The sequence below is a fragment of the Ostrea edulis genome, chromosome 1 (assembly GCF_947568905.1).
Source record: "Ostrea edulis chromosome 1, xbOstEdul1.1, whole genome shotgun sequence".
Classification (NCBI taxonomy): Eukaryota; Metazoa; Mollusca; class Bivalvia; order Ostreida; family Ostreidae; genus Ostrea; species Ostrea edulis.
The window spans coordinates 102,092,638-102,115,920 of NC_079164.1; the positions used below are offsets into that span (position 1 = coordinate 102,092,638).

General features: G+C 33.6%; 1 protein-coding gene across 1 annotated transcript in view; it reads right to left on the reverse strand.

The window, feature by feature from the left end:
* LOC125669215 (zinc finger transcription factor lin-29-like) overlaps positions 1–23,283 on the reverse strand; it is a 107,474-nt gene that overhangs the window by 8,766 nt on the left and 75,425 nt on the right. Inside the window, exons 4-5 of the mRNA XM_056141530.1 lie at positions 17,662–17,709; positions 4,224–4,438 (exon numbers count right to left, since the gene is read on the reverse strand). Of these exons, the coding sequence (XP_055997505.1) occupies positions 4,224–4,438; positions 17,662–17,709 (263 nt within the window). The remainder of the gene's footprint in view (positions 1–4,223; positions 4,439–17,661; positions 17,710–23,283) is intronic.

Consider the following 23,283-nt stretch of genomic DNA (forward strand, 5'->3'; position numbering starts at 1 on the left):
CAAAGACCTCATGCAGGATCGTGCTTTTTTTTCCTTTCTTTTTTGCTTTTCTTTTTAAAATACCTACATAATAAAAGACAGAATTGGTAGGTTTTTCCCCCTTGAATGTTAGAAAAAAAATCATCTGTATCTGATAAGCATGCAGTTATCAGGCATTGGTTCACAATGAGACCCCCCCCCCCCCCCCAAAAAAAAACAACACCCCACACAATCACTACGGAAAATCAAATACATACACAGTCATCATCCACAGAACTAACACACACACAGTCATCATCCACAGAACTAAACACACACACAGTCATCATCCACAGAACTAAACACACACACAGTCATCATCCACAGAACACACACACACACAGTCATCATCCACAGAACCAACACACACACACACAGTCATCATCCACAGAACCAACACACACACACAGTCATCATCCACAGAACCTACACACAGACACACAGTCATCATCCACAGAACCTACACACAGACACACACACTGTCATCATCCACAGAACCTACACACAGTCATCATCCACAGAACCTACACAAAGACACACACACTGTCATCATCCACAGAACCTACACACAGACACACACACAGTCATCATCCACAGAACCAACACACACAATCATCATCCACAGAACCAACACACACAGTCATCATCCACAGAACCAACACACAGACACACACACTGTCATCATCCACAGAACCAACACACAGACACACACACTGTCATCATCCACAGAACCAACACACACACACTGTCAACATTCACAGAACCAACACACACACACAATCATCATCCACAGAACCAACACACAATGTCATCGTATCTAGAGATAGGGTCATCAAAGACAGATCTACATAACATAACACAGGGTGTAATCAGGACGAGGCAATATCATGTTTACATAACACAGGGCCTCATCAGGACAAGGCAATATCATGTTTATATAACACAGGGCCTCATCAGGACAAGGCAATATCATGTTTACATAACACAGGGCCTCATCAGGACAAGGCAATATCATGTTTACATTACACAGGGCTTCATCAGGACAAGGCAATATCATGTTTACATAACACAGGGCCTCATCAGGACAAGGCAATATCATGTTTACATAACACAGGGCCTCATCAGGACAAGGCAATATCATGTTTACATTACACAGGGATTCATCAGGACAAGGCAATATCATGTTTACATAACACAGGGCCTCATCAGGACAAGGCAATATCATGTTTACATAACACAGGGCCTCATCAGGACAAGGCAATATCATGTTTACATAACACAGGGCCTCATCAGGACAAGGCAATATCATGTTTACATAACACAGGGCCTCATCAGGACAAGGCAATATCATGTTTACATAACACAGGGCCTCATTAGGACATTGCATCCTTATGTTTAAAGGATTACTTACTGGTGACATGGTAACATTACCAAGATGTGAACTCTATATACTTGTTCATTCCTTCTACAATATTCTATTTAGTATATTCTCATATATTTACTTCTACAATATTCTCTATTTAATATATTCTTACAATATTCTATTTAGTCTATTCTCATATATTTTTGGAACACTAATATTTTATCCTATCAACTCCAACCTCATTTCAATGTGAGAAAAATTCCTTTAGCAGTAGGTAGCATTTACAAGTCAGAAAAATGAATTTTTGATAAACATTTAAGTCCCAAAAATCTTGTCCATAGATGAGAGTCTCTTCGGAATATAAATGTGACTTTGATCATTAAAATATAAAAGACCATAATCCCTCTTTTTCTCCCTGTATACTAATCTGTAAGTTGGTACTGTGAGTTCATGTTACTAGATATAATGTACTGCCTGCCTCTAGAAAAAAATCCTGTCAAGCTGTAACAATTACTTGATTCAATAAGTTAAAAGCTCTTCTGATTTATTTTCTATTTCTTGTTCATTGACAAAGAAGAACATCAACAATCTGCGAAAATAATCTAAATAATTAGTAGAAAATCTCAATCATATCCTAGTATAACTATATGAGGTTCCCGAAGCGCCTTGGGACATTTTCATATCGCGTCAGAAGTATAATCCCAATATTTGATACAAGCAGGAAAAGCTCAATTTGCAGTATGGTCTTCACAAATAAAAAAACATATGATTGTTCCTTTATCATTTTCTAATTTCTTTACTTTTTTATAGAATGAATGATCAAGATGTTCCTAAAGGCCCGCAGATTTCTTAATATCAAGCCTGGGTTTTGATCTTATTGCAGGAAGAAATGAGGTTTTTAGAAGAAGATTTATTGTGAATATTTTTTTATCCCCTTTTTTTCTCAAGGAATTAAGCTATTATTGAATTCAATGTATCTTACTTTTCTTCGAAATTTTTCAATATATGCTATAATGTTTTTATAACATATATGGTTACAATGTTGGTTATCATCATTTGCTACAAATAAACCTCAAGTTTTTCAAAAATGATGAAAATGAAAACTAAATTTATGGTTCAATATGTAAACAAATATTACAATTTACCATATGGAATGTAATTTATTCCCATGATTTCTCAATAAAGTCCAAAACAGTGGGGGAATTTTGTATTGAGCTATATAGAGAGGGGTGATATATTTCAACTTTTGAATATCAACTCCCTCATTTCTTTTTCTTTTCTTGTTACAAATTGTTGTTTATTACAACCAAACTAAGCCAAAAAATATATATCGTGTATCAGATGCATTCATTTACATGACAAGATAGAGACCCCCTCTCAAATAGGATAAAAAATGAAAATAGAATGAAATAATCAAATAAAAAAAACAAAAAAAAACAAACAACACACCTTGCACTTAGAACTCAAAACATTCTGACCAGGTGATTTCTTATTCCTTTTTAATTTGAAAATCTGAATTCCACTTAAACGACCAAAGTATCTGATGATGTATAAAATCTGAATTCCACTTAAACGATCAAAGTATCTGATGATATATAAAATCTGAATTCCATTTAAACAACCAAAGTATTTGATGATGTATAAAAAAAATAATCTCAAAAAAAACCCCTAAAATTAAAAAAAAAAAAAAAATCAATGCTGTTTTGCAGGGATAAATTATAAAATAACTGGGATTATCCCATTCTTTACACCTGTCATCAGTTTCCCACAAAAGAGATATCATTTCAGTTTTATTCTTCAGTGTAGTTTTATCATACAGCCCTTGTAATAGGAGTGTTTTAGAGAGCTGTGCCATAAAAGTATTGGAATTATTTAAATTTCAGATGAACTGTCGTAAATTCTCCCACAGTTCTAGTCAGAAGTAAAATCTCTCTCTCCCAAAGACGAAATCCAATAACTCCAACGGTTCATTACGTAACATGCAGAATATTAAAAACCATGCTCCTCGTCCCCAGAAACAGCTACTGTGGTGCAGTTTTAACAAATTAATTGCTTCAACGGAGTATTATATTTATCTGTCTAAAAATATAGCCTTGGTCATGCAGCCACCTTTCCGACTTATTTTGCAGTTACTTCCCCTGAATGGGTCTTAACCAATACTAACTAATGCTGTGACTGCAGGCAATGAAAATATGCCTATCAGGTTGCAAAACAAGGAGCTTCATGGGGAACACACTGGGCATAACGTACTTTATGGGGCACAAAAAAGGACATGCAGTGCTTTATGGGGTACTAACATGGTCACATTGTTATGAAGGCTTCCCACTTAATGCAGTGTCAACGATACAAAAACAAATACAAAGATTCATTAATTCTTTTCCCTAATTATTTTCAGAAGTACATTTAGTCATGCCTTTAAATAATTGATACTTTCTCCTTTGCTTATGATCAATGATCATTAATTTGTCTTCCCAATGTTTCTCATGGCCTCAACTTGACTGATTCTGTTTATCCCCCCATGTTCGATTTATCTGATCACATAAACGTTTTACAGTGGTATGATTTCCATGTGACAATTAACCTTGACGATCTTGTTACCCCCCCCCCCCCCCTTTTCCATTTACCCGATCACGTTTTACAGTGGTATGACTTCCTTGTGTAAACTGACCTTGATGATTCCGTTAATCCCCCTCCCCCCGGATTATAAAGGTTGACGATCCTAATCATCCCCCCTATAGTTTATGAAGTTTGACGATCCTGATTATCCCCCCCCCCCTCCCCTGGTTTATGAATTATGAAGTTTGACGATCCTGATTATCCCTTTTTATGAAATTATATTTACCTGATCACATGTCTTGCAGTGGTACGACTTCCCCGACTTATTGGTTGGCTTCACTGGCTGGGGGATCACCAGGGGTGTATTATTCGTTGGTGTTGATGGTCCGCTCACGCTTCCTGTGCTGCTACGGTAACTGCCGGAGCTTCCTGTACTTATGTGACGTAGGCTTGATGCATGGTCGTTGTGGCTATTCACTGCATGTTCATGATTTAAGCTCCCTGAAATGGAATTTTACAAGAAATTGAAAACAATTTTCTAATTTAGGGTATTTCAGTCTTCTTTACTGCATGGCCTCCATGCATCCTTCAAGTCAAGTCAACCTTCAGTGATTTATGTTTTAGGTTACCTTTATGTACATCTAAATTTCCTTCTATATATAAGAATGACCTTACCTGATCTAACAAACTGAGATACATTCCTTCTATATATAAGAATGACCTTACCTGGCCTAACAAATTGAGATACATTCCTTCTATATATAAGAATGACCTTACCTGACCTAACAGACTGAGATACATTCCTTCTATATATAAGAATGACCTTACCTGACCTAACAAACTGAGAGTCATACCCAAGCATTTCATTAGCATTACGATATCCAATACATATTTAGCCAAAATTGTTTTTATCAAATTAAAACGTAAATATTAAAAATCTGTTTTACATAAAATGGCATCACCATAAAAAATAAATGATTCACCAGGATGCTTTTGAAAAATAATGATGTACTTTAGAAAATAATACATAATTAATTTAACATCGTACCCTATGGGAAATATGTTTTTGGCATTTGAAATAATGGAAAAGACAATTTATCGAGAACACTCTTGGTTAAATGATGCATAGAGTGTTTTTTAAAATCATAATTGATAAAGAAAACTATAGGTCACCTGGTAAAATAGGAAGAAATGTAAATGTTCTCACTTTTGAGCCAGGGGGGTTAACTCTTTAAAGAAACTGTAACAATTTATTTATGAATATGTCGGGCATCTAAAATTTGAAGAGCTTTATTGTTATGTATAGGATAACTTTACCTTAATCAAACCAAGTGAGATACAGGTGTACCCTAGTATTTCACTATCAGAATGGAAACTAATTCAGATCACGAGATACATAACCATAGCAGCTTTGTAGCCTTTAAAGCATTGAATATTCCCTTAATTAAGAGCTTTAATCAAATCAGCGATTTAATGTTGAGATTCACAAATGAAAGTGGTTCAATGTTTCATCTACAGAATTCATTTTTGATACATTCCATTTGAATATGAATATACAGTATGATACAATAAAATATATTATGATACAATAAATATATTCATTTGCTTTTTATCATATATTTCATACAGAAAAACACCTTTTCTTAAGCTCGATTTTAAACACGTGAATAGAACTTTTATTCAATTTAATAATGTTCACTGCAGAATTTCTAATAGGTTATTTTAATTTTTAAAATTTGAAATATGGTCATTAATATTTATTTTTCACTATTGATTTTAGAATGCTGGTAATTGCCCACAAGGGTATTATTTCTATAATCAACACTTTTACTACTTCATTCAACATAATCCATCACCGCAAAACTGTGGTTTGACTTCAGTTATTTGCAAGAAGATAAAACTGGAGTGAAAAATTCATGGTAGTTGCATATACTGATCATTGAATCTATTCTTTGTTGTGTGAATATGAAAAATATAATTATTGGCATATTCCTGAATTTTTTCAGCAAAACCACAAGTGCAGGCCCGGAGTATTTCTATATTCCATGTGGATACAATGTTAAACACAGAAACATTACCACGACTCTCCTTGTGAAATCAATGGTAACTAATTTTACTTCATGTCTAATTCAAACAATATACTAAATTAATACAAAAAAAATTATAGCTTGTGTCATAATTTCTATAAGATATAAAAATCATGATGAGGCATTTTTTTTTTTAAAAATATGATATAAATCATGACATGGCATTTTTCTATAAGATATAAAAATAATGACATGGCATATCTTAAAAAGCCCTTGGTCACTTTTGTATCAGCCTTCAATTGAGCTGGCACACTGGCTTATTTGAATATTGTCCTCAGACTAAAAATAATACTAGGATGTAATATTGAAAATTAACATGCAATAATCTATATATAAATATTAAAAAACAATCTGTGGAATCATTATTAGATAAAATTCACAGTGTAACATGGGAAATCATTAAAATCTTCTGTATTAACTAATTATCTCATAAATTCTATGTTCAAATTATACCATAACATTCACGATATGTTGGCGATCTGTTTATATCTCCCGAGTTTATAACTTTAGATCCCGACCCTATTGAATACCAAGTGGTTAGATCCACCCGTGAGAATTTTCTGTCATTTAAATCTGAATTTCTTGATTTGACTATAGCATAAGAAATAACTTCTGAATCCACTGACATAGCAGAATATCAAGATTGTTTACCCATAATTATTGTTTTTAAAGAAATTCATACACATCTATTGCTTTAGAAAATCTGAAATTTTACACAATTAACATTACATACTGTTTTTAATTTCTTGATCTACATTTAAAACAAATAAAATGATTTGGAAGGGTATTTTCTTATGGGAAATGTTGTAAAATGTTTGAAGCATTTGTCAATTGAAACTTTAAATAAATCTATAATTTCCTTAAATTTGTTAAGCAGATTAGATTTATTAGAACAGTTGTCAAATTTCTGACTAGACAAGTGCTGATAAAATTATGCTGAACTTTTAAAGAAACCTGACTCTGAATTTTTTCATTATGTTCTTTGTCTAAAATTTCAACAATATAAGAACTGTAAAATGAAATGGCACGTCTGCGTATGACATCACAAGACGGTAGGTGAAGCTTGCAGTACATCGATCACTAATGTGCAATGGAATTAAAAAAATCCTCTCATTAATGCTCTTGCAGTATCAATATCTTTCATCATTAGCAAAGCTCCAAGGAAATAATTCCTGGCTATAGTTTTGCTCTTAGAAAATTGATGGAATAAGAATACTGACACTTAAAACACTCAGTATAATTTTACTCATGTCAGTACTAAAACCTGGATGACAACATGCCTTTAATTACTCTTATGTCATCAAAGAAAGTTTTTAATTTAAATCAATTGATACCGAAAACTTGCAGAAGCAGACAGAAATGTTAGGTATTTTTTTGGTACTCTCATTTACAGCTGTTGAGCGACTCCAAGACAAAGTTTCCTAGAGGAATTAAAATCTTGTAATTGCAATCCTTTGAATTAAAGAGAATGAAAAATCAATATATCCTTGAATTTTATGGCAATCTGAATTTCTTTCATACCAGGAAAGAGTTGTATTTAGCCTGGAAATGGAGTATTTATTTTCATAGTATTTCAACAGCTTGTCCACCTACACATGTGTCAACCTCCTTTGAAGTACATGAATCAAGATGCAGAAGAAAAACTCCCCCTTAATTCTTCCTTCAAAATGTCTATACATCATATACAGAGGGGAATGATCAACATAAGAAGACAAATGAGTGAGATAGAAAATACTATGATCTATGGTTTAGTTGCTTTTCTTAATCTAGGAAGAAGATTTATGGTGTTGTTCAGATTAAGATATAACAATATTTAGAACAGGTGCTGCATGTTAATCAATAAAGGTCACGACAAATAGGTCACATCGAGTTCCCATGGAGACAGATGAAAACAAGCACAAATTACAGGCTGTTTTAACAATAATTTGGCTTTAAAAAAACTTGCTAAATTTCATAAATTGGTGGGATTTTTTTTTTGTGAGTTCATAAATAGTTTGAATGATGTATCACTTGAAATTTTTAAAATGATACATTGATATTTCTTAAGTATTAGAGAAGTCTTTGCATGCTAAAAGTTAGGTAAATTCTGTCAAATTCTTGCATTTTAAATGTTGCAATGATAAAACACTAATGATAAAATCAGAAGTTATTAATTGAATCTGTTTAATTACCACAGTGGCATTTAAATTTGATATTTCATATAAATGTTGAAACCTTTCTTTGTATTATAATACACTCTTACTGACAAAACAATGTCATTATAGTCTTGTTAGTTCCCCATATTTGCAAATTATATTAATCGAGGATTTAATGTTCTCATTAATTAAAATTAAAGATAATTACCAACCTAATATATCTATAAGTTGTCATTTTAACACACCTGTGGACATATCTTATGATTTTAAGATTTGTATCATTTTTCCCAATTCATGTACGCCTTTCAAATTTTTTTTTTTTTTTAAAAACACAGTTAATATGGGCATGTTAGTTATACATCATATTTTAAAAATTACTTTTTAGCATTATCATACATGTTCTCAGAAACATTATAACAAAATTCATAAATATATAATTATACTTGATGTTTATCATTGAAAAAAAAACTTTTGATACAATCAATCTGCATATGAATTTTCATTAAAATTTACAATGAAATTCATAGTTGATGCACATTTTATAGTTTATCATCATTTTTCAGTTATAAACTGACTTATTTTGTGTAACTAATAGCATTTCCTCTAGCAAGTATAAAAATCTAACAATTTTTTTTGTTTTGAAAATCTTCATTCCAATTACATTTAGTTTGAAGATTTACATAAGAATTATTTTGTTGTTGTTGACTTTTGACACCTATCCCTTTGATAGAAGGATGACATCAGCTATACTGCATCCGACATTCAATCTGCCATTAATACATGTACCCAAGGATATCTATTAATTTCTGGGATGATTTTATATAATACTATTGTACAGTAAGAGTCATGTCCCCTTGGCTTTTGTCTAGATGATCCTTAAATGATAATCTCTTCACAACCAGTGGCTCATTGTGTGCAAACTAACTTAAAACAACTTCTCCACTTACATCATGGCCAATGTGTTCAAAAAAGAAAAACCTGTTTGAAAATTGGAACATAAACTTAATAAAATTGATTTTCTATTTCTTTTTTCTTTATCTATAGCAAAAGAATTTAACGAAGTCAAAATAGTATTAGGAAATTTGGACTATTAGTTTTAGAATATTTTGTTCATAAAATTTTTTGTGCAGATTTTAAGGTTTAAAAAAGAAGAAAACCTCTCCTTGAAAACAATTAAACAAGGAATAGGGACACTAAACACTTGTTCTCTCACTGAAACAGAACCATAAAACACATATTCACTGTTTTAATAGGCTAGGAACTAGCAATTTACGTAAACTCGAGTTATAAGAATAGTTTTCAGTCACTTAATGATGCAGGCAACTATATTGCACTTTTTACCAAAATAAAGACCAAATAATACGAATTATTTTATAATGTTCAAAATCATAGGCTACAAAAAAGAATGAATTTGGGATGCATTTCATCAATATAGAGACGACACGATATGTAGAGTATCAATTGCAATTTTTCGCAAACAATTCTTGAATTAACAATGGTATATTAAATTGCGTAAACGAAGAAAATCGTGAACTCGAAGTAAATCGGAATGTTCCGAAAACAATATCTATTTCATTTACCATGATTCCTATATATCGTACAAATTCGTGTATAGTAGTACGTTCAAGAATTTTGTATTGCGCATGTGTGGCATATGTCAGCATAAACGCGAAAGATGTCGTATGATCATGTCTACTCTTGCAGAATGTTACGTGCAACATATATAAATTACATAGCTTTAAAAAGGGTTAACAATCCGTATTCTGTAGAGCTTTTAGTATGCATTCTAATCATGAATGCTGCCCATATGCAATACGCATTCATGAAAAGAAAAGACGGAGCATATAAATATTTCACAGTTCCGAAGCGAGGCTCTATCTGAATTTCTAATTTGACGTTAAGAAAAAATTTGATAAACAATATTACTGAAAAACAAATTTATAAACAATAAAAACCGATATCGATATCGCAACCTAATTATTAATAAGCGAGAGGCCGTTACTAAGGAAATTCCAAAGGCCTCTCTTGTTTAATATATAATACTGGGTAACGACGCGAGTCCGACATTATCGTTTTCATATTTTCGACTCCTCCAATATTACATAACAACCACAAAAACCATTCAAGAAGTGCAGATTTTCTGCATAAAAATCAGATTCTGTCTACCGTTACACCTTTTAATTAAAATGTCTCCTGCAAACTCACCATTGAAATAGTAAAAAAAAGGTGACACAGTCCCGAAATTGTTCATCCAGGGTCTACGCTGCATGTTCCGACCATTTACTTAATCGCTGATGATATACGCCACGACGCATGCGTACTTTGCGCCATTTTTTATTTTTCTTATGTCTTGTATTGCCAATACAGAATTTAATTCACAAGCACCATAACCTGCCCGGTCCCTTTGTATTCTCTCATCTCCCAAAATTACCGACCACCAACTCAATAGATAACAATGTAAATGTGTGTGAAGTGAAAGACATTTCAAGGTATATGCACATTTGTGATGCACATTATGTCACGCTCTGTGTGCATTGGTATGCACCTTCTTTTCCAGACCACTTCATTTCATCAAGTCCTGTGCAAATGAGTCGTGACTTGAATTTACACATTATGTTAATTATCAATCAATGTTCTTTTTACTGCTTCCAGGAAAATTAATCAAAAGAGATGAATAAACATTTACATATCCTAAACATGCTTCATAAATTATTTTTGGAAATTATTGGCCTACATCCATGGTGACTCGCGGGGCCAAGGCCGCCCCGATCGATGTCGCCACAATTCGAAACTTAGCATAGGAAACTCCTCCGATCTTTACTATACTCCTAAAAAAAATGTTGTACACCTTTTCTCGTGCGCACTCATGCTTGTGAATGATGGCACAATTCCTGTTTCTGAAGATAGACTTAAAAAAGGGGGACTGTTGTTAAGGATTTGCTTCTTGTGAATTTCTAACAAATCTTGAATAAAAGCTTGAGTTCAGTACAGGACACGCGTTGTAGAATATAAGGGTGCTTACCTTTTAGAAACATAAGCACGGAAGAGGCTGTCCCTAACTTTTCCCACAACATCGAAGGGTGATGCATGTTTTTTTATGCGACCTCGTAAAGAGTTGCACAGTCGATTTAATTGTCTTGCACATGCGCATTTAAAGCGGGCTTCAATGAGTTGTCTATTGCATGTAAAATTACTAACAGTATATTACTTGACGTGGGTTCTAAACTTACACACACCTCACATTATGGGACATTAAATGCGACAGGTAGAGTTTCTGGATAGATGCTTTTTCATTTATTTTCATAATGTGCAGTAAGTATGCAGGTTGTGTTTAAAAATGGTCATGCTTTGTGATCAACTGCGTAATGGCGTAGCTACGTATTCTAATGAGAGACTAAGAAGAGTCTGGCTTTTTTTAATGGATACAGTTAATAGTAACTTGAGTGATGATTCAATTTTGATTTTTAATGACTGAAGTTGCATCTGACAGATAATAAGCATTGAAGTCAGGAGAAATTGGGGATTACTACCCAGACAGGGCTGTCCATAATTGTATTCAAGTCCCATCTAGCATAAAACATTTGTGGTAATGAAGGCTTTAAAAAATAATGCATCGTAGACGCAGGTAAAAATCTGCCCCTCCTTCTTACTCTCTTGTCATTTGTGCACCTTTCTAATTATAAATGTATGTTATGATGCTTGATTGACACTGCCACATAAATTCACCTGGGGGGTTGAAATGGTGCTTAAACACATACAAATATTACATACACCAAAGCACTTCATCCACCTGTACAGAGAAATCGACATCAATCAGAAAGTTGGAACGTTTAATAAAACCTTAGTAGGTTCTCATCGCACAAGGTGTAAAAATGTTCATTTTGGTCCTTGTCGGAGATAGATAGAAATCTGCAATAGCTCTACAGCCATTGTAGTACTGGTATATTCCGCGGCATCTTACCCATACAAATACTTTTGATTTATTTTTCCTTGTGAAAAATGAGGTTAAGATTGTATCTCACTTATTACATCCCTATCAACAAAATAAAGGAGAAAATGCAACAAGTGAAACCTTGCATGGCAACATTACTGTAATAATAATACAAATTATAGAGCATGTTCAGGTAAAATTTTAAGCTTTAAATCTGGTGAGACATTTAAACTTTCTACAATGTTGACCAATCATCATTTCATACTCAAAAAGAGACCATACATGGTCACTAGCAATGCAGGAATAGCCAATCAGATTACATGTTACAGTCCAGTTAAACTCTGCTTTAATTACTGCTGCAGTAATATTTACTGCACTCCCCCCACTATATATACCAATAAGTACAAGATGAGAGCTTACAGTGTGGTTTAGAAACGAGTTGCTTACTTCATTATGAACAATGTACATTTAGGGAGGAATAACACTACAGAGGAATCAGATATAGAATGGAGGATATGTACAAATTGTAGCCCAGCTGCTGATCTGTGACTTACTTGACTTAATCCTCTGGGTTCCCCGAGGAACATACCGCTGCAACTGATATGTAGTTCATGTGTTTGAGTCTAGCGAGCAAAGGTTTTAACCCCCTCCGATTACTTTTTACTATAACTGCAATATTCAACTAAATAAATACACATTGGAAACTTTTCAATTTCAAAACATTATTGTACATATCTTTCACTTTCCATCTATATCTGATGTCTCTGTAGTTTTATTCCTTCTTCACACTGCAGAGACAGAGTTTTTATTACAGAACAAGTCCTGACCAATATGGTGGAGGCGGACCTAGCCGTTAATCTTACAGATTCTTTGAGAAAATGTAAATATAAGGATGAATGTAATGTTATTCATTTCATTTACATCATTGTTTCATGTTATGCATATAAGTGCAAAAGATGTAATAAAAAATCATTCAATGCTTAAATAACAAATGATTGTAGTATATTGTTTAACGTCCCACTCGAGAATATTTCACACATATGGAAACATCACCATTGCCAGAGAAGGGCTGCAAAATTTAAGTCTATGATTGGTGCTTACGGTCTTTGATCAGGAAGGGATTTTTATTGTGCCACACCTGCTGTGACACGGGACCTCGGTTTTTGCAATCTCATCCGAAGGACCTCCCCATTTAGTCACCTCTTACGACAAACAAGGGGTACTGAGGACCAATTCTAACCTGGATCCCCACGGGATAAATAACAAGAGGCCCATGGACCACATCGCTCACCTGAGTCACCTTGGCTCATATTTAAAGATTTTTCCTATATATTGCATGTAAAACTTTGATTCCTATTATGACCCCAACATACTCCCGGGAGCCATGATTTTTTCGAAATTGAATCTGAAGTAGGTCAAGAAACTTTCATGTAAATGCAAACTTTTCTGGTCCAGTGATTTTTCAGAAGAAGATTTTTAATGATTTTCCCAATATATTTGTATGTAAAAATTTATCCCCTATTGTCGCCTCATCTTACCCCCGGGGGCCTTGATTTTAACAAACTTGAATCTGCACTATGTCAGGAAGCTTTCATGTAAATTTCAACTTTCGTGGCCCAGCAGTTTTTGAGAAGAATATTTTTAAAGATTTTCCCTATATATTTGTATGTAAAACTTTGATCCAAACCCCGGGAGCCATGATTCGAACAAACTTGAATCTGCACTATGTCAGAAAGCTTTCATGTAAATCTCAGCTTTTCTGGCCCAGTGGTTCTTGAGAAGATTTTTAAATGACCCCACCCTATTTTTGTGATTATCTCCCCTTTGAAAGGGACTAATGGCTCTTCATTGAACAAATGTGAAAGCCCTTCACCCAAGGATGCTTTTGGCCAAGTTTGGTTGAAATTGGCCCAGTGGTTCTGGAGAAGAAGTCGAAAATGTAAAAAGTTTACAGACAGACAGACGACGGACAACAACAGGCGATCAGAAAAGCTCACTTGAGCTTTCAGCTCAGGTGAGCTAACAACTGAAGAAAGTTATATTATTACAAACAGATCTGTAGATTAAACTCTTGGGAGGGGGTGGGTGGAGGTGTGTGTGAGGGGGAATTGGGTCTATCCCAATCATTTCCCAGAGAGCTACATTTCTCCTGATATTAAGTATTACTAGCTATGAAAAAACTGAAAAAATAAATGGTTTATTAATAGAGGCAATTCTCATTGATAATGTATTAAGCATGTCATTCAATTCATCTGCATATCTCATTCAAATGATGACGAATAATACTGCAAAAAAGACACTTAACGTTATTAGTTAGTTTTCCCAGACTTTTTTTGGGGGGGTGAATAAATCCCATCTCAAGGCTGTGAATTTAAGGGATCAAATTAAAACCTTTACAAGTATACAAGTCCCATAGCAATTTAAAAGGAAGAATTGGGGGGAAAAAATTAGGAAATCAAAATATAAAAAATGATTTCCGTATCTATACAGAAGAGTGATCCCGACTCCTCCTGTTAAGGTTCATATCCTTGCTTTTAGCAGATCATGAGAACCCTGTTCAATAGAGAGTTACAGGCACATACATTCACATGCAAATGCACTCTGATCCATTAATAAACTGTAAAAATAAATCCCACTCTACTGCATGGTTGATATAAATGATTTTCTAGGAAATTGATTCAGCACATTTTGCCAACTTATACGATGTAACCAAACACTCAGGAGTCCTAGCAGATCACTTAAAACTGAAGAAGCAAGAAATATATTAAGTTCCATAAAAAGCTGTGTCTCCATCGTGTGCAAAGATTGCATAACAGATGGATCAGGTGAAAATATGTAGGTCAGAGCCCACTTTGGATGTCCATCAGTGGAAATCAACAATAGTTATACAATGTTACGTCGACAACCATTACTAGGTCAGCAGTTGTACTCATGGTATGCAGTATAATATACAAACTTGTCTAAGAGATTAGTGCTGACAGATTTATTTTTTGTTTTATGTCCCATTCGAGAATTTTTCACTCGTACAAAGACGTTACCAACTGTAGGTGAAGTGTCACAAATTCTTACCTCTGCGTGACACTCAGGGTCGTAGGTTATCACATTGCATTGTGAGGATTTCCTACTGTGACATGGGACCTCTAATTTTATCTGAGAGCCCAGTGACTTTCACTGCTGATGCTGGACACTTGACCAAAGATATGTTAAATATCCTATAGGCTTGATACAGTGCTAGGACTCGAGCCTTAGTATTCACTGTGAAGCAATAACCAAAACCACTAAGTACTGCCCTGACATAGGGACTAAACACAATCGTTAAAGGTAGGGACTAAACACAATCGTTAAATAAAGGTAGGGACTAAACACAATCGTTAGACAAAGGCCCCGATACATTACAGGATTCTCTTTCTTACAAATAAGAAAATTTAGGTTCATTGTCTCTGCAGTATTTTTAATTGCATGTTCTTGCCTTGCACTGATGGGGATCTATGTCAATCACAGGGTCTGGTGTCTGTCAGGCTGAATCAGAATCAAACACAGACAACGTTTTGTTGATACAGTACTTTGAAGTGTTGATTAAAAACAAATTATGTTACAAGTGAAGTAAAACTATGAATACACATTAAACCTAACTCAAATGATTTCTAATAGGTTGAATTCTTTTTTTTACACCTAACATTGCAACTAACTTTAGTTTACATAGTGCTAAAAACTTTGAAGAGGTGCCTAAAATTCACCAAAGGTCGCCAAATTGACGACCACTCAATCCGTTAAAATTTGAAAAACAACTGTTTTGATTCAATTACTACTTTTTTTATGATGACGTCTGATTTGCATGTGAATACAGGCCACAGTAATTAAATGTCGAGCAGTATCGTGTCATTGATTTCTTCACATTTGTATGTTAGTAGGGACTATTAAAGTAAATAGACAACAGATTTTTTACCATTTGGTCAAAGAAGCCAAATATAGAAGAATTTAGAAACGAGAGAATTCCATTACATGTTTAACCTTAATACGCCAATAAAATAGTTCCCTAATGAATGTGTCTGGGACTGTTTATACAGGAATGGTATACATTAGCTGGTCTACTGACAAATAGCATAGACAATCAATGACCCACCAACAAATTGTATATATACCAACTGACTAAATGACGAATTGTACTCATGGACTCCTCCATAAGTACCATATATATATATATATATATATATATATATACCCACTGATTAAAATAATATTGTAAAATAATTGAAGAACAGAAAGAAAACTATTATCAATCTTTATTCAAAATATTTACCATATTAATTTCTCAGATCTGAGAAGACTGTTGATCTATACAGCATTAGTTAAAAGTTAGGAGCAATCTGACTACTATAATTCCAAGGCCCGAATACTTTTCCATTCTAGGAAAATGAATTGGACATGTTTTATACAATGTAAGATAATGAGATTTCCCCCCCCCCCTTTAGATACCAATTAGTCAGGAAACCACTGCATGCACGAAACAGAACACATAATTAGTCTTTTTATGGCGCACATTTACTCAGGTTTGCATTTACTCAAACTTTTTCAAATATTGCTTTGATTTTACAGGTTGCATTCGCAATGTAATACCTTTGATGGCTACTTGAAAACAGATGTTTTTTTTTGTATAAATTAATTAAATGTAATAGAACACGATATATAGGCTGCTAATTTGAACACATATAGGCCAATTTCAACATGATATATATGCTAATTTGTACTTGATATATAGGCTAATTTGTCTAGTATTGCAGTGTCGAGGACCGGAGCTATAATGAACTCAGTTCATAATAAACTGTAATTCATTTCCGTACTCACATTTTTTAAAATGCATAAATATTCCTTGTCCCTTTAAATTTTGCTGGATATTGTTAGCTTAGTGACATTTATAACACTGCAAACCAATAGATCAGGAGTCTCCTCAAGAGTTTTCATTTTTCGCTAAATATAATTCAAAGTTTCTGATATCAAATAATTATTATATATATATATATATCTTATATATTTCATCCATTATCCTTTTTAAAATATCAAAAGAGCAGAAATTTTGTAAAAATCAATACCCTTGTCATCTTATGAAGGTTATGTAGAGAATAGACTTAAGTTTCAATTCTAATATGGGTCTCAATTTTCATAAAATTAATTTTAAAATACATAAATATCAAGTGTTATATTGTTTAATAGGCAAAACATTGATGACTAATAGTCCTACCTCATAATATTGATGTCTGTCTGAATGGAGGGAATATTACCAATTATGTTCAGCCACTTAATTCACTCAAGATTAAAAAAAATGTTTTAAAAAAAATAAAATCTGTGATGATGGAGACGATTAGAACACATTTTTCAGCCTTTACCATGTCAATCAGTTGAGGGGATTCCTGATGGCAGTGTGACATTTAGCTTTAAAATGCGTTAGTAACCAATCGAAAACAGAAACTTATTGTCAGCCTGGAGCTTCCGTTACACATTCACGGGAGTCATCATTCAATTAGGAACATGTAACAATGGCACATACTTGAAAAGTGAAGACATTCAACTCACCATAGTCACTGGAGACGTGAGGGTTGGCGTGCTTCCACTTGAATAAATCTGAAAAAATGAAAGGTATTGAATGACCTTGGAAATATTCAAAAGTTGACAATTAAAATTTACTCTTCACAGTCACTAAAACTTCAATTCTGTAATTTTTTTGTACCTTGGGAGATGTGTACAAGGAGTTCATTAACTTGTATCATTGAACCAGAATCTGAATAATTTGATTTCATTGTAGAGAAGATGAAAATGTGTAGTAAAAGAGACAACTGTTGAAAAGAGGTAAGGTAAAACACTTAAAAAACACCATCAGAAAGTACCCTGACTTATAAAACACTACCAGGAAGTACCCTGACTTATAAAACACTATCATTAAGTACCCTGACTTATAAAACACTATCAGTAAGTACCCTGACTTATAAAACACTACCAGTAAGTACCCTGACTTATAAAACACTACCAGTAACTACCCTGACTTATAAAACACTACCAGTAAGTACCCTGACTTATAAAACACCACCAGTAACTACCCTGACTTATAAAACACTACCAGGAAGTACCCTGACTTATAAAACACCACCAGTAACTACCCTGACTTATAAAACACTACCAGGAAGTACCCTGACTTATAAAACACCACCAGTAACTACCCTGACTTAGAAAACACCACCAGTAACTACCCTGACTTATAAAACACTACCAGTAACTACCCTGACTTGAAAACACTACCAGGAAGTACCCTGATTTATAAAACACCACCAGTAACTACCCCGACTTATAAAACACTACCAGTAACTACCCTGACTTGAAAACACTACCAGGAAGTACTCTGATTTATAAAACACTACAGGAAGTACCCTGATTTATAAAACACTACCAGCAAGCACCTGTGCTTACGAATTACAAGCATTTTTTTTTTTTAAATCTTTGATTTCTTCTGCCATTTACATTAGGAAAAAAGGGATATTTGGTTGGCAATGGGAAAACACTTATAATTCTTGAAGAAAAAAACCCAAACAAAACTAATCGATTTATCTTCTGATTTAAGCACATTTCAATTTCCTGTTTTTGGTGGTAAAGGAAAATAAAAATGTTTCAGTAAAATCATGACCACGCATAGTCCCAGTCAGAATTTACTGTCAGTCTATAATGTAAGTGGTGGCTGAATATGACAATGTTTTCCTCATCTGAACTTTTGAATATATTCATTTTTTTTTTTATCATTCTCTGAAATCTAAATCAAATCGATTTGCTTTTCATTGAAAGACTTTTTTCACTGTCGTCAACAGGTTCAATCTTGGACCCAGTCTTTTGATGATTTTCCACCTGGCCACTTGTCAGAAATCAATCTTTAGTTTTTAAATATAAGATATATAGGCTTTTTGTTTTTCCTCTAATCTAACTTTGTAAGAAAGTATTTTCAGTTTTGCATCATTTTTTGTCATACTGACATATCTATATAATATTGATCCTTTGGGAATTTTTATGCATCATTTTGGGGAAAACACCTGTTTTTCAGCATGGAGATTTTCAAACCTCTACAGACCCTTAAAAAATCCTTGATTTACCAGTATGTGCTTGGGCTTACAAACAACTTTGTATGTGCCCAGGATTACAAACCACTATACATGTAAAATATACCCGGGCTTACGGACCACTATACATGTAAATTATACCCGGGCTTATGGACCACTATACATGTAAATTATACCTGGGCTTATGGACCACTATACATGTAAATTATACCCAGGCCTACAGACCACTATACATGTAAAATATACCCGGGCTTATGGACCACTATACATGTAAATTATACCTGGGCTTATGGACCACTATACATGTAAATTATACCCGGGCTTATGGACCACTATACATGTAAATTATACCTGGGCTTATGGACCACTATACATGTAAATTATACCTGGGCCTACAGACCACTATACATGTAAAATATACCCGGGCTTATGGACCACTATACATGTAAAATATAGTCGGGCTTACGGACCACTATACATGTAATGTATACCCAGGTTTACGGACCACTATAAAGCTTTGAAGGCTTCAAGTTCCACCCCCACATCTGTAAGATATATTACTTCAGAGCAGGTCCAATTGCTTTTCTTTTCCAATCTGTGATTCCGCTCAGTGTCATCGACTGGTACAATATGAATTTTTACTGAGGTAATATATATTACAGTCTTACATATAACACATCGCTATGACATCTACCATTCACAGATGAAAGGAAATCTGATTGAATGCCTGATTGAAATTGTTACAACTTCTGATATCAAAATGTGAATAAAACATGACATATACCAGACAGGATCATCAATGTTTTAGACAGTCATCAACAAAGTACATTTAATCAGTCTGGATCATGTTATATAATCTAAGTATAAACACAAAACATTGCCATTTCAATTTACACATATTTACATTTCCAATGATCTTGCCTTTGATATCTTTACAAATTGTAATGATAGCCATTTCCTCATGAATGCACAGCAGTTGTCAACAATGTACAAATGAATCTTGATAATTATAGTACGTACGCCTATTTTCTAACAGAAATGAAAGAATGTAAGTATCAAAAATAAATTTCATTTTTGAAAATACATGAAGGTATCTGCAATGCTTCATGCCGGCATACTTTTCATGAAGCGCACATACACTTCACTTTTCATGAAACATATGCTTCGACTGAAGTATGATGGCATGACGTGACACAATTCATACTGTCCTTTTAAAAATGAAAATAATTTCTTAATTAAATGATGGTTATGTCTTCACTTTTGCGATACACATATGTAACTCTTACTTTTAGATTTCAAAATGGAGACATATATTGTACAATCTTCATGTTTAAAGTGGTGCAAACTTAGTATCTGTAATGTACGCATTATGGCTGCATCAATTATCAAAGACATTGTATAGTGTATTTGATTAAATCCTCAATGACAGTAATGTTTTGTTAATGACAGAATGTATTCTATTATATCGTTTATGATGATGTGTATTACATTTCTAAGTCAATACATGCATAATTTGAAGTGCAATATACACTGAGCCAGGAAGTTGAGGTCAATATTGTACTTCAAGGGTATAGCTGATTTATCATATTAACCAAGAAAATGTCAATAATTGCTTTATTATATGATTAAATAATTTGATTCATTAAAACCGGTGACTAAAGCTTACAAATATCATACCTGGTCAGCCATCTTTGTTTACACTTAAGAGTGCAAGACTTCCCCGAATGTGGAAATCAATCCATTCCCAATTTAGTTTTGGTCTGATGTTGATCAAATGTTATATTCTATTTGAAGGCAAGTGGATGTAAATACATTACATTCTTTCTATCTTTTCTAATTTGTCAATCAGAAAGTTCTGAACTATTTAACCATATAATAATATATATCATTATAATTGTTAACCGCAGTGTGTATCATATTTTGTTCTGCGAGTACGTGAAAATGTTCAAATATTTTGTAATCTTTAAAATAACTCATGCTACTTACAATTGCATTTACAGAAATCATATATTATTAGTGACTTAGTGAGGATGTTTTTGTGTATTATAGTGTCTGTTTATAGTTCCTATTTAGTGAGTATAATATTTGAGTCAGTACTCTTTTTGCAAGGTATCTGCTTATAGGTACTATTTTCTGAGTATATAGTGTTTATAAGTTAGTATTACTACCCAATCTACTATATAAATTGATATTACACATTTTTTTCTGTTTTCCAACTTTAATCAACAGAGAAAGGTATACAAAATGAGCAGGGGTGAAACAGTTCATCATGTGACTTACTATTACACGATCATGTGACGAACTGTTTACTGGTCACATGACAAACGGTTTCCCAGTCACGTGAGAAACTATTGCCTGATTAGCAGATTAGTTAATATCACAATTATTTTATGCCTACTCAGTAAAACAGTCAAAACTATTGCCCCTCGGTAGTGGCGAAGACAGGAAACTGTTGTCCCCGGCTACGACAACAATTTCCCGGGTCTTCACCACTACCTCGGGACAATAGTTTTGACTGTTTCCTGAGTAGGATGAAATAATTGTATATTGTTTTTTGCGGTGCCTCACATTTATAAGTACTATTTCTCAGAATGACTGGTCCACAACCTGCCACATTTCATCAGAAGCACTGTGTAACATGGAAATGATCCAAGTAAAGCGTTGAGTTGTTGCATTACATCTCAAAATACAGATCTTCATAAAGAGTTCAAAATTAAAGGTGTACCCAAGAATTGTTAATAGAATTTAAAGGCAATTTGTAATGCAGCAATAAATTGTAAAATATATAATAAAACATTTCTTGGAGTCTTGGGTAATATTATTGGTTTTGTAAAATCCTTCAAAAAAATTATAACTGCTCCCTTTTCTTAATGGTCTATATGAAGTACCACACAAGTCTTAAACCCAGGAAGTCAGCTAGCCCATTGTATTTAGAATATTATATCGATCAAAGTTTATTCATATTTGACTTCAGAATGAGAAAAACTGGGTGGAACATTTTGTATATTGTAAAAATCCTCAAAAGGTTGCGTGGTACTGGCTCACTTCATAAACAGTTGCTGTTCAATCTTACTGAGAACGGTTTACAAACCGGTTTTCACTGTTACACAGTATAGCCATATAAATCTGGTTCTTGGTTAGTGTAATTCTGACTATATTCCTGAGAGTTATATACATCCTTGTGTCTTGATGTAAGATTTATGTTGGTTACATAATACCAGTATGCTTAATAGACTTTTGTACCATTAAAATTTATTAAACACTTTGGCTATTTAGTGGTTTTATTGTGTTGAATTATTACTGTCTTGACTTGAATAAATTCTCACATTTTTAATGGCCTTGGACAGATAAAAATATCCTCGAGAATGATTGAATGTAATGATGTTGCTGAAAACCATTGCAGTTTTTCTTCTATAATAAATTATTGCCAGTAGAGAGATGACAAGAGTCACAGGGATACCTAGCCTAGCTGTGTTGTGAATATATTAATCAGGAAATATCCACACCTCATTATTGTGTGTAACCTTGACCAAACATTTCCACCTGAAATCAGTTAAGCATACACACTACAATAAAGAACAACATTCATTATCACCAAACATTACCTTGACTGTCAAACTTTTGATTCAGGAATCAAAAGAATAAATTAAATTTGCCTCCTTCCTCTTATCATTGTAGGAAATATAAAATGGATATCCAAGATGTTAAGTACTATTTATACGGTATCTGGAACATTTTCTGGACTCGGTATCCGGGACATTTTCTGGACTTGGCATCCGGAACATTTTCCGGACGCATGTAAGAACAGTAAAAGTGTGGGCAAGTGATTCTCTAATAATATCAGTCCTATTGTGCATGTTTTATCTGTGGACAAGATTACATAATAACTATTGCATAGATTTCATTCAATATTTCAAAAAAGGTCTGATGAATAGCAAGATCTTGCTAATTTTTCATGAGTGGATCTGCACGTGAGAAGAATATGGATAGTATATAAGAGCTTAAATTACAGCCTCACTAGAGTGCTAGATTTTCTACTGAAGCTTGACAATGGCCTAATAATGACAATGACAATTACAGCCTCACTAGAGAGCTA